This window comes from Lissotriton helveticus, chromosome 1_1, assembly GCF_964261635.1.
Source record: "Lissotriton helveticus chromosome 1_1, aLisHel1.1, whole genome shotgun sequence".
NCBI classification, from domain to species: domain Eukaryota; kingdom Metazoa; phylum Chordata; class Amphibia; order Caudata; family Salamandridae; genus Lissotriton; species Lissotriton helveticus.
The window spans coordinates 65362050-65375098 of record NC_136057.1 but is presented as its reverse complement, the minus strand read 5'-3'; the positions used below and the strand labels follow the sequence as shown (position 1 = coordinate 65375098).

At 45.3% G+C, this 13049-nt stretch overlaps 1 protein-coding gene across 1 annotated transcript in view; it reads right to left on the bottom strand.

The window, feature by feature from the left end:
- The window catches only part of LOC144758378 (uncharacterized), a 687536-nt gene that overhangs the window by 419388 nt on the left and 255099 nt on the right, over positions 1–13049 (bottom strand). The window contains 2 exon segments of the mRNA XM_078646424.1: positions 594–1098; positions 1267–1642. Coding sequence (XP_078502550.1) covers positions 594–1098; positions 1267–1642 — 881 coding nt within the window.

Genomic DNA, 13049 nt, shown 5'->3' with positions numbered 1-13049 from the left:
GTTCTCTAGCAGCTGTCATTGAACCGGTTGTTGCACAAAATGACCAAATACCAAAACCAGCTACAAATATTCTCCAGTCTGTGCTTGTTAAACTTATTCAAGTGTGTTGTGTTTATAGGTTTTGTCACTAATCACTGTAGTTAGCTGAAAGTCCTTTCCACAACTACTTCAAAATCCACTGCAATGGTATGGTTTCTCCCCTGTATGTGTTTGCTGATGTCTTCGTAGTATTGATAATTGACTAAAGCTCTTCGCACATTCAGTGCACTTGAATGGCTTTTCCCCTAAATGTGTTTGCTGATGATTTCTTAATGTTGAGGGGTCACTAATACTACTTCCACATTCACTGCAGTGGTAGGGTCTTTCACCTGTGTGTATTTGTTGATGTCTTTGTAGGTCTGATAATGGACTAAAGCACTTCACACACTCACTGCACTTGAATGGCTTTTCTCCAGTGTGTATTCGCTGAGGATTCCATAATTCTGAAGATTCCTTAAAACTACTTCGACATTCGCTACAATGGAATGGTTTCTCCCCTGTGTGCGATCGCTGATGTATTTTGAGGTCTAATAAACAACTGAAGTTCTTCACACATTCACTGGCTTCTCCACTGTGTGTATTCTCTGATGTCTTTGGAGATTCGATAACTGACTGAAGCTCTTGAAACATTCACTGCAATGGTATGGTTTTTCCCCAGTATGTGTTCGCTGATGTTTTTGGAGTTGTGATAACCAACTGAAGCTCTTCACACATTCACTGCACTGGAATGGTTTTCCCCCTGTGTGTGTTCGCTGATGAATCCTGAGAGTTGAGGATTGACTAAAACTACTTCCACATTCACTGCCATGGTATGGTTTTTCTCCTGTGTGTGTTCGCTGATGCTTTTGAAGATTTGATAACTGACTGAATTTCTTCACACATTCATTGCAATGGTATGGTTTTTCCCCAGTGTGTGTTCGCTGATGTACTTCTAGATGTGATAACCCACTAAAGCTCTTCACACATTCACTGCACTGGAATGGCTTTTCTCCTGTGTGTGTTTGCTGATGAATCCTAAGAGTTGAGGTTTGACTAAAACTACTTCCACATTCATTGCAACTGTATGGTTTTTCCCTAGTGTGTGTTCGCTGATGTACTTGTAGATGTGATAACCGACTGAAGCTCTTCACACATTAATTGCAATGGTATGGTTTTTCCCCAGTGTGTGTTCGCTGATGTACTTGTAGATCTGATAACCCACTAAAGCTCTTCACACATTCACTGCACTGGAATGGTTTTTCCCCTGTGTGTGTTCGCTGATGAATCCTGAGATTTTAGGATTGACTAAAACTACTTCCACATTCATTGCAACTGTATGGTTTTTCCCCAATGTGAGTTCGCAGATGTACTTGTAGATCTGATAATCCACTAAAGCTCTTCACACATTCACTGCACTGGAATGGTTTTTCCCCTGTGTGTGTTCGCTGATGAATCCTGAGAGTTGAGGATTGACTAAAACTACTTCCACATTCACTGCAATGGTATGGTTTTTCTCCTGTGTGTGTTCGCTGATGTTTTCGAAGATTTGATAACTGACTGAATTTCTTCACACATTCATTGCAATGGTATGGTTTTTCCCCAGTGTGTGTTCGCTGATGTACTTCTAGATGTGATAACCCACTAAAGCTCTTCACACATTCACTGCACTGGAATGTTTTTTCTCTTGTGTGTCTTCGCTGATGAATCCTGAGAGTTGAGGAACAACTAAAACTACTTCCACATTCATTGCAATGGTATGGTTTTTCCCCAGTGCGTGTTCGCTGATGAATCCTGAGATTTGAGGAATCACTAAAACTACTTCCACATTCATTGCAATGGTATGGTTTGTCCCCAGAGTGTGTTTGCAGATGTGTTTGTAGACTTGATAATTGACTGAATTTCTTCACACATTCATTGCAATGGTACGGTTTTTCCCCTGTGTGTGTTCGCAAATGTGTTCGTATATTTGATAACTGACAGAATTTCTTCACACATTCATTGCAATGGTACAGTTTTTCTTCTGTGTGTGTTCGCTGATGTCTTTGGAGTTGTGATAACCAACTAAAGCTCTTCACACATTCAGTGCAATGGTATGGTTTTTCCCCCATTCTTGTCCGCTGATTGATCTTATAGGAGTGCTAACTGACTAAAGTTCTTCACACATTCATTGCAATTGCACGTTGCTTCTCCTGTGTGTGTTTGCTGATGGCTCTATAGTAGTAATGACAAACTAAAGCTCTTGCTGCTGTTGAATGATTTTTCTTTCTTGGGTAGTGTCTCTGGGTCGGTTTTATATTTCTCTGCATCCCATGACTGCATTTCCTGAGGAGCTAACACGGTTGATAAAGCACTTGTTTTATTCTCACATTCCCTGTATGTGTGTGGTATTTTGGATGCTTGATTTCAGATTTTACAACGAAATACAAGACTCACCAACTACACATATTATACTTGTGGCAAGTAAAGCTTCTTTGTATGTGGTTATGTCTTTAGATTGTATAACGGTTTTGCATGTTTACAAGTGAAGATTAGTCTTCCTTCCGGTTGATGCAAATTAGGACAGTCTTGTAGATCAGAGATCCTCTCTTTCCTTTACTGTTCAGTTGTCTGGCTCTACTCCATTATGCTTTTCGCTTGCTGTGGTTTAGCCAGAAATAGTTTACAATATACATAGCGCACTGAATGGTGGTCTGCCATCATTACAGGAAACAGAGCAATGCTGTATCCACCTCACACCGATCCAATCATTAAAGTTTGGAGACTTGTTTATACAGGCAGTGGTTAGTTAGTGTTGTTGCGTTAATTTCTAAAGGTCATTGCTTCGTCTTCTGGCGTGGAGGTGCACAGCTCAGACTCTTAAATCCACTGAATTGCTCTGGACTGCTTCTTCCAGGATCTATCAGTTTATGTTCAGGTTCCTCAGTCTCTGACTGTGCAGCTCTTTACCTGAATATTGGAGCTAATTTTTTCTGATGACTTTTTGCACATTTACACGATTAAAGTCATTATTCACAATCATTTGTGCATTCAAGGCTGGTTTCCTCTTGGATGTAAAGAGATTTAAAATCACTAAATGGAAATGTAAGAGAATGTAAGTACACAATATTTAACTATTTGTAAAAGCCATCTCTTCTTTACCATTTTTTAAAGTAACCAAGAGATGTTTCACCATACACAGATATTTAACTGAATGTTCTATTGAACATGCCACATCTTAATTCAGAAAAGGAGGTGATAACTTAGTAAAGAAAGGGCACTCACGGAGCACCCATTCGCTAGAGGTATAGCTTTAGGAAGACGCACTGTCAAGATTTCATTTAAACAAGACATTGTGGAAAAAGAAATTATCAGGATATGCTGCTGTCACTTCAGTTTTACAAAGTGTATAACAACTGTAACTCTTCAGGAAGTATAAGACAAACAAAACTCTTCAAGATGTATGTAATAAAGGTAACACTTCAGAAAGCATATAACAAATGCAGCTCCATTCACACTCTTCTTGACAATACTTTCCTGTTCACACTGGATCAGCTGACATTCCAACTCCCATCTTTACTTTTCTGTTTGTTGAGTTATCTTTGCCACATTCCTAGGGATGGTTCAAGCATTTGTTGGAAGATTGCAGCATTTATAATAGAGATTTTATCACAGCCAGTGATATACCTTTGACATCCCTGCTGCCAAGAAGTGCGTGCTTTTTGTCTTTTCCTACCTTACCATGGTATCAGACTTAATGTCTTACGTTTGCTTTAACTCATTTAAGAAGCTGTCAGACGGGCGCGAGCTGCTCCCGGAAGAAATACGATTATTTTGTCATCACTGAATATTTAGTGAAGGCTGCCAACAAGTGACTCCAACCGAGTGGTGGACGTCAATCGAGCTCATAGATGAGACTTGTTAGAAATGGGATTTCTGATTGGCTAGGACTTGAGCCTTATCCAGCCAGAAACCACTGCTCTAGTCAGAGCAAGGGAGTTACACGCCAAAGATAACCCCTGCTCACCAAATTGGTAGCTTGGCACGAGCAGTCAGGCTTATCCCGGAGGCCATAGCATTTGCACAACCCACAAAGCAAAAACATATTAGGCACACCACAAAAGGAACTCCACACAAGGTTATGTAAAAAATAGCCTTTGTATTATCATAAAACGCATTAGAATAGTAATCACACAATATACACTGTGCCAACTGGCACTGGGAATATTTACAGGGGATTATATACACGACAGGGCCACTTGGACCACTGTCAGAACCATCACTCAGTAAAGATAGTAAATGGAGAACATATAATAAGCTTGGCACAAAACCAGCAATTAATGGGAAACACTGGACTCGGCATCATCCTGTAACATAAATCATATTATCCACTGTATCACATTAGGCGTGAAATATATCCTGCGCCAGCCTCATAAGCCTAAACATATTAGACCATAACCTCCTAAGCATAACTCACCGTAGGAAATAATCTCACTAGCATAAACCACAGTAGAGGATAATTCAAACATAAATACAGTATGCAAAACCTCATAATCATTGACCACATTCAGAGGCATAAAACAGGGTGCGTAAATCATACTACATAAATCACATTTCCTAGCACCCATCCATCACATTAGGGCCTGGCATCCTACAAACCTGACAGTCGCTCTGGCCAACCGGCCTTCTCAAAGGGGTTCAAAATGCCCTATGTCCAAAGTGTCAGGGCAGCTGCCAATGCAGCAGAATCCATGTGCGCAATTGTGCAGACCTAAACGATGCAGCTGGCACTAAGTGATGCACTGCTGTGAAAGTACGGGGCTTAAAGGTGGGCACTCAGCAGCACAGCTCCTCAGCTGCAGCGGCCCACAATAGCTGTAGCGATGATTCTCGTAAGACGGCAAATACGGGCACTCAGCGGCACAGCTCCTCAGCTGTAACGGCCCACAATAGCGATAGCGATGATTCTCATAGGATGGTAAATGCGGGCACTCAGCAGCCACAGATCCTCAGCTGCAGCGGCCCACAATAGCTGTAGCGATGATTCTTGTAAGACGGCAAATGCAGGCACTCAGTGGCACAGCTCCTCAGCTGGAACGGCCCACAATAGCGAATACGATGATTCTCATAGGACGGCAAATGCGGGCACTCAGCGGCCACAGCTCCTCAGCTGCAGTGGCCCACAATAGCGATAACGATGACTTTGGTAACACAAGCAAATGCGGGCTCTCAGCGGCAAAAGCTCCTCAGCTGCAGCGGCCAACAATAGCGATAACAATAACTTTGGTAACACAGGTAAATGCGGGCTCTCAGCGGCAACAGCTCCTCAGCTGCGGCGGCCCACAATAGTGATAACGATGACTTTCAGTCCGCGTGCCCCGCAGTAGAACCAGAGGCTCTGGAATTCTCAACAGAAGCCTCACCTGCGAGGAGAATTCCCCTGAAATAGGAATCCGGACGGCTGATGGGTGAAGTCTAATGTCCCTGAGACTTCAGCAGGAGGCAAGCTCAAATCAGGCCCTTTGGTAGTTACTTCAGCAAGATGGATGAAAGTTTCAACGTCCTTTCCCTCTAGTGACACGGACAGAGGTTCGTCTTGGCATCCAGAAGGAACACGTTCTTCCTCCAGGATAGAATTAAAATATACCGCTCACAGGGTGCAGGGAGCCATAGCTCCAAAAGAAAAAGCCCTCAGCAATCAAGGGGGCAATGCAGGGGTCAGGGAGGCAAGCACTCATGGCAGTTCCACCAAAAGACTTTGTCACTGGACGACAGGGCTAAAGTGCCCAGCGGCCTTAAACCACTAACACTACACAGAGAAAAGGGCTGGGAGAAATGCTAAAAGTTTAGGGGTGAACCTGCAAAAAGAGCCAACTCCAACACAACCCCCTACCAGCCAAAATGCAGGGTAGATCAATCACTACGTTGATGGGCTTCCCTTCTTCGGGCGATGGAACACGGACTTGGGCCCACACTGCAGGGACACCCTCCGGTTCTACACCACTCTGAACCCACATGGGTCCCTCTGAAAAAAAAACTCTCAGGCCCAACTAGGCTACCCCACTGGTACTCCCTAGTTGTCCACGGCCAGGACCAGGCCATCCAGATGTCATTGGCCCGTAACCCCTGGCACATAATAGCCATTATCCACTCTCACTCTGTGTAGTTCCAAACTACCACCGATCCTACAACCTAGGGTCCGCACCCTCAGGCTGACCAGAGAGGTCAAGGGGTGAAGCGTCTCCTAACCCTATCTCTACTTCTGAGGTGGATATGCTCTAAACAATTTATATATTTATATCTAGGATTAAGAGATTCCTTTCAATTGGACTTACGCCTAACTGAATAAACTCTGGATTTCAAATAAGGTAAACTTGTTGGTCAGTTTTGTTGTTTTGGCCTTCTGAAACGTCTACTAAGCTCTGAAAGTAGGTTCAAGTTTACTCCCATACAAACTGTTATTTGATCGCCAATATGCTTAAATCGTATGGTACATTCTTATTATGTAAAAACAAAGATTTAACCCCCAACAGCAACCGTCATCAATGTATTCAGTATATGTAAGAAGTGTTGTCTGGGTTGGAGCAAGTGTTGATATGATAGAGATGTCGTAGACTCTTTCTTTAAAAAATTTTTCGCATAATAGAACCTTCAATGGTTTTGTGGATTTAACCTGCTGATGATTAGATTTAGAAAATCGGCCTTCTCAAACATTCTATGTTGGTAATTATTATGTCTTTTGTAAATAATGTATTTTGTTTTTGATATGTTTTGTGTATTGTCAGTAGTATAATACTGTTGTTTGTTCACCAAGGTGTTATGGATAAAATAACTTGAATAAGAATGGTGTGTAACTGAAAAACATTTCTGTTGCAGATTACACTGTGTCAATATACAGTTTTTAATTGACTCCAGTCCTGAAGATGGTCTCACTAAGCACCCTTTAAAGAGACCGAAACGTCGACCTCCACCTCATCCTTCTGTATTATTTATTGTGCTTTTTGGATAGGTGTTTCTAGGTTCTGTTGAGTTGTGTATTTATATATTGTTTATAGACCTGCAGACCTATTGTTTCCACTGTATATATTGAATGAACTATTTTTTGATAAATTCCCTTTTTCTATACACCTTGTTTGTGTTTGTGTTTACCGTTTGTGCAGATATTCATGGTTTTGTGATGTTTTGTGAGTTTTATTCATTTACAGAGTGAGATTAAATTCACATAGGGATTATTAATTCATCCCTCCAATTTGAATCTGAAATTAATTCGAGTTTTATAAACGAATTCCCTTGAAGGCACCTTTACCCTTCTACTTAAATTACCCAAGCCCTCAAGGGTATCCTGGGTTGCTCACTGTTTGAATTCCTGGACAGAAGTGGCGTCACCATGGCCAATAATTGGTGATTCAGTCCTTCTGGCTGGCCACTGACCCAATGGTTCTTCCACTGGGGACTCTTTCCCCTGTCACGCCTCAATCTGGACTCAATCTGCACACTCCACTTAAGAGTGGCACTGCCAGACACCAGAACTGATGGAGGCCTGAATTCAGACACTCCCAGCTTACCTAACACAGGGAGATCCCCTCGAAGGAAAGTCTGACAGGACAGACTCGTGTCCCAACCTGGTGTTCCCTCTAAGAACCATCCAGTACAGTAGACGCAGGTAGAGGCTCGGAATACAGCCCAGTCTCACACCTTCCCCTGCGGGACAGGATGTGAGGCCTTGCAACTAAGCATGGGCGTAAAATCCGCTCCGCTCGCGGATTTTTCGGATTTTCGGCAAATCCGCAATCCGCGAACTCTCGCGAATTTGTCGAAAATCCGTGAATCCGCTCGCGGCGGATTTTTTGCTTGGTTGCGGCGCGCGGCGTGGTGCACGGCGTTCACTTTCCGTCATTTTAGCGTTTGCCGAGTTGTTTTTCTTTGCGAGTGACGCGCCATTTTAGATCTTGCTGCGTGTTCCCGCGGGAGTTTGTCGCCCGCGAATACGTACTCGCGGCTTGCCACCTTGCACAGCACACCTCGCGAGAGTTCGCAATTGCGAACACGTAGTTGCGGCGGAAAGGAACAATCTCGCACTTGCGAAATAGAGATTTTGCAATTTCGCACAAGAAAATCACCAGCAAACAGGATAAACCTTCAGAAAATTATGATTTTTATCAGAATCACTCCTCAGGTTGACATTTGCATGGCCTTTTTTTTTGCAAGGAGTCCATTTTGGGGGGGGGGGAGGAAGGAAGTGCCCCACAGTCTCCAACTTCCTGTTCCTGTCCAGCAGGCTCCTCCCAGTGCTTTGTCCATCTCCTGGTCACTTTCATTTGGATCTGGAGCTGGAAGGATTACTTTTTGTGGGTGCTGCTGGATATTTGGATTTGAGGCCTTTTTGACTGTCTTTGGATCACTTTTGGATTAGAAATCAACTTTCACAAGTAAGTTTGTTTGGGGCATTACAGTTGCTGCAAGTACAATTTTGGAACTTTTTCAGAAAATTAAATAAATTATATTGTGGGTAGCCACAGTATCCAGTAGGACCAGGGTTGGTTATGGGTGCATGATACAACTGTTTTGTTGAATTTAAACACCATTGAGGCCATGGATGGGCTGGGATTGTGCAGATTTTATTGTTTTTTGTCGTTTTTTTGGGCCTGCTGGTGTGGCCCTTTGCCCAGGGGTGGTGAGTGTTGCATGGGCCTAGTCTTTCTGTGGGGTGTCTTCTTGAATTTAAACATAATTGAGGCCATGGATGGGCTGGGATTGTGCTTATTTTATTGTTTTTTGTCGTTTTTGGGGGGCTGCTGGTGTGGCCTTTTGCTTGCCCAGGGGTGGTGGTGGTGCATGGACTGAGTGTGCCTGTGGTGTTGTCTCACTCTCTTTGATGTAAACATCATGGATGGCATTGGATTGTGGTGATTTCTGGCTGTTTTTCTGTTTTTTGGGGGTGTACTGTTGATGTGGTCTGGCCATGTGGGTGGTGGTGGTGGCCATCTTGAGTGCTGGCTGGTACAGGCAACATGTGCTTGGGGTGTAAGGGGGCCATTTTGAGGAGAGGCAGTGTCTGAGGCCTGCACTTATTTTGCCTACTTTTCATCCCTTATGCCCAGGGGTAGTGAGTGTTGCATGGGCCTAGTGTTTCTGAGGGGTGTCTTCTTGAATTTAAACACCATTGAGGCCATGGATGGGCTGGGATTGTGCAGATTTTATTGTTTTTTGTCGTTTTTTTGGGCCTGCTGGTGTGGCCCTTTGCCCAGGGGTGGTGAGTGTTGCATGGGCCTAGTCTTTCTGTGGGGTGTCTTCTTGAATTTAAACATAATTGAGGCCATGGATGGGCTGGGATTGTGCTTATTTTATTGTTTTTTGTCGTTTTTGGGGGGCTGCTGGTGTGGCCTTTTGCTTGCCCAGGGGTGGTGGTGGTGCATGGACTGAGTGTGCCTGTGGTGTTGTCTCACTCTCTTTGATGTAAACATCATGGATGGCATTGGATTGTGGTGATTTCTGGCTGTTTTTCTGTTTTTTGGGGGTGTACTGTTGATGTGGTCTGGCCATGTGGGTGGTGGTGGTGGCCATCTTGAGTGCTGGCTGGTACAGGCAACATGTGCTTGGGGTGTAAGGGGGCCATTTTGAGGAGAGGCAGTGTCTGAGGCCTGCACTTATTTTGCCTACTTTTCATCCCTTATGCCCAGGGGTAGTGAGTGTTGCATGGGCCTAGTGTTTCTGAGGGGTGTCTTCTTGAATTTAAACACCATTGAGGCCATGGATGGGCTGGGATTGTGCAGATTTTATTGTTTTTTGTCGTTTTTTTGGGCCTGCTGGTGTGGCCCTTTGCCCAGGGGTGGTGAGTGTTGCATGGGCCTAGTCTTTCTGTGGGGTGTCTTCTTGAATTTAAACATAATTGAGGCCATGGATGGGCTGGGATTGTGCTTATTTTATTGTTTTTTGTCGTTTTGGGGGGGCTGCTGGTGTGGCCTTTTGCTTGCCCAGGGGTGGTGGTGGTGCATGGACTGAGTGTGCCTGTGGTGTTGTCTCACTCTCTTTGATGTAAACATCATGGATGGCATTGGATTGTGGTGATTTCTGGCTGTTTTTCTGTTTTTTGGGGGTGTACTGTTGATGTGGACTGGCCATGTGGGTGGTGGTGGTGGCCATCTTGAGTGCTGGCTGGTACAGGCAACATGTGCTTGGGGTGTAAGGGGGCCATTTTGAGGAGAGGCAGTGTCTGAGGCCTGCACTTATTTTGCCTACTTTTCATCCCTTATGCCCAGGGGTAGTGAGTGTTGCATGGGCCTAGTGTTTCTGAGGGGTGTCTTCTTGAATTTAAACACCATTGAGGCCATGGATGGACTGGGATTGTGCAGATTTTATTGTTTTTTGTCGTTTTTTTGGGCCTGCTGGTGTGGCCCTTTGCCCAGGGGTGGTGAGTGTTGCATGGGCCTAGTCTTTCTGTGGGGTGTCTTCTTGAATTTAAACATAATTGAGGCCATGGATGGGCTGGGATTGTGCTTATTTTATTGTTTTTTGTCGTTTTTGGGGGGCTGCTGGTGTGGCCTTTTGCTTGCCCAGGGGTGGTGGTGGTGCATGGACTGAGTGTGCCTGTGGTGTTGTCTCACTCTCTTTGATGTAAACATCATGGATGGCATTGGATTGTGGTGATTTCTGGCTGTTTTTCTGTTTTTTGGGGGTGTACTGTTGATGTGGACTGGCCATGTGGGTGGTGGTGGTGGCCATCTTGAGTGCTGGCTGGTACAGGCAACATGTGCTTGGGGTGTAAGGGGGCCATTTTGAGGAGAGGCAGTGTCTGAGGCCTGCACTTATTTTGCCTACTTTTCATCCCTTATGCCCAGGGGTAGTGAGTGTTGCATGGGCCTAGTGTTTCTGAGGGGTGTCTTCTTGAATTTAAACACCATTGAGGCCATGGATGGACTAGGATTGTGCAGATTTTATTGTTTTTTGTCGTTTTTTTGGGCCTGCTGGTGTGGCCCTTTGCCCAGGGGTGGTGAGTGTTGCATGGGCCTAGTCTTTCTGTGGGGTGTCTTCTTGAATTTAAACACCATTGAGGCCATGGATGGGCTGGGATTGTGCAGATTCTATTGTTTTTTGTCGTTTTTGGGGGGCTGCTGGTGTGGCCCTTTGCCCAGGGGTGGTGAGTGTTGCATGGGCCTAGTCTTTCTGTGGGGTGTCTTCTTGAATTTAAACATAATTGAGGCCATGGATGGGCTGGGATTGTGCTTATTTTATTGTTTTTTGTCGTTTTTGGGGGGCTGCTGGTGTGGCCTTTTGCTTGCCCAGGGGTGGTGGTGGTGCATGGACTGAGTGTGCCTGTGGTGTTGTCTCACTCTCTTTGATGTAAACATCATGGATGGCATTGGATTGTGGTGATTTCTGGCTGTTTTTCTGTTTTTTGGGGGTGTACTGTTGATGTGGACTGGCCATGTGGGTGGTGGTGGTGGCCATCTTGAGTGCTGGCTGGTACAGGCAACATGTGCTTGGGGTGTAAGGGGGCCATTTTGAGGAGAGGCAGTGTCTGAGGCCTGCACTTATTTTGCCTACTTTTCATCCCTTATGCCCAGGGGTAGTGAGTGTTGCATACTTGCATGTCCCTAGTCTTTCTGTGGGGTGTCTTCAATGTAAACATCATGGATGGCATGGGATTGTGCTCATTTTTCTGTGTTTTGTCGATTTTTTGGGGTGTATAACTGAACTGATGTTCCTCTGTCTTCCATTGCTTTTAGGTGCACAAGAAGACTCAATAGAACCACCAGTGCCAGGAAGAAGTCCTGCAGCGGTGTGTGCAGCATAACGTCACGCGACGTCACGTCTGGACACAGAACCCTCTGCAACTCGTGCAACTGCTGCCTGCTGACCTGCTCTGAAGAAGATGGCCCCAAAAAAAGTAACCCGTAGCTCCTCTAGCAAGAAAGGTGCCAGTAAGGAGCAGAAGAAGCAAGTTACCAAGGACACTGGTGTGCCGCCCGCCCCTTTTTTTGTGAGTAAAAAAAAAAGTATGCCTGCAGCAGCTGCAGCGGGATCTGCTGGGGACCAAGCTGGCAGCAGCACCCCCGCTCCATTGGGCTCAGTGCCACCACCACCACCACGCCAACTTAAGTCCAAGCCCTTGAGTGCTGCAGAGGCAGCCAGTATACTTCTTCAATCACCATCGACCAGTGATGTTGGCTCATCGCAAGAAAGCAGCAGCAATGTCCCTCAATCAACACAGGTTGTTGTAGCTCATCTGACGAGTGTTGAACAACCACAGCGGCAACAACAATCACATGTGCAAGTACAAGCCCAAGTACATGTGGAAGGAGAGGCAGCGCAAGGAGATGCGCATGCAGAGGTGCATGGAGGGTCACAACAAGTGCCCACAATAGTTGTTCCTCCCGAAGTAGGGGCACATGAGGAAATCGACAATCAAGGCGAGGTATCATTTGAGGAAGCCACTCCTCCTGATGATCCTTCATTGTCTTCCACAACCCTAGCAAGGAAGAGATCAAGGGTGGTGTCTACATCCTCTTCAAGCACACCTCCTTCTGATGATACGGATCAAACTTGGGAACCAGCACCACAGCCGTCTGAGAGTGAGGCACACCATGATCCAACAAAGGTACTTAAGCGTAAAAGGAAGCTCGTCCAAAGTCTCAGACTTATGGAGTGTGATGAGGCTCAACAAGAAGTGGCGGATACTGCTGCTGATGAAGACTCTGCCAACGACGACCCAGTCATCATAAAGGTCACTGCAGCCCCAGCGGGCATGCAGCAAACAGACATTTTGACCCTAGCCCGAAGAGCTGCTGCGCGTGATGATGATGATGATGATGTTGTCGATGAGGAGGCAGTGGAAACACCACAATCATTGGAGTTAAGTAGTACACCAACTCGTCCCGCTTCCATATTTCTTTCTGGCAAGAAGAGACCTGCGTCAACCTCGACCTTAATTAGTGGCGGTGAAAGTGGAAAACGTACAAAAGTTGGCCAATCCAGATCCTCCACTTCATCTGGCATTAGCTTCATGACCACCACCACCACCAGTATCGCCGCCTCCTCCAGGTCCCACAGACACT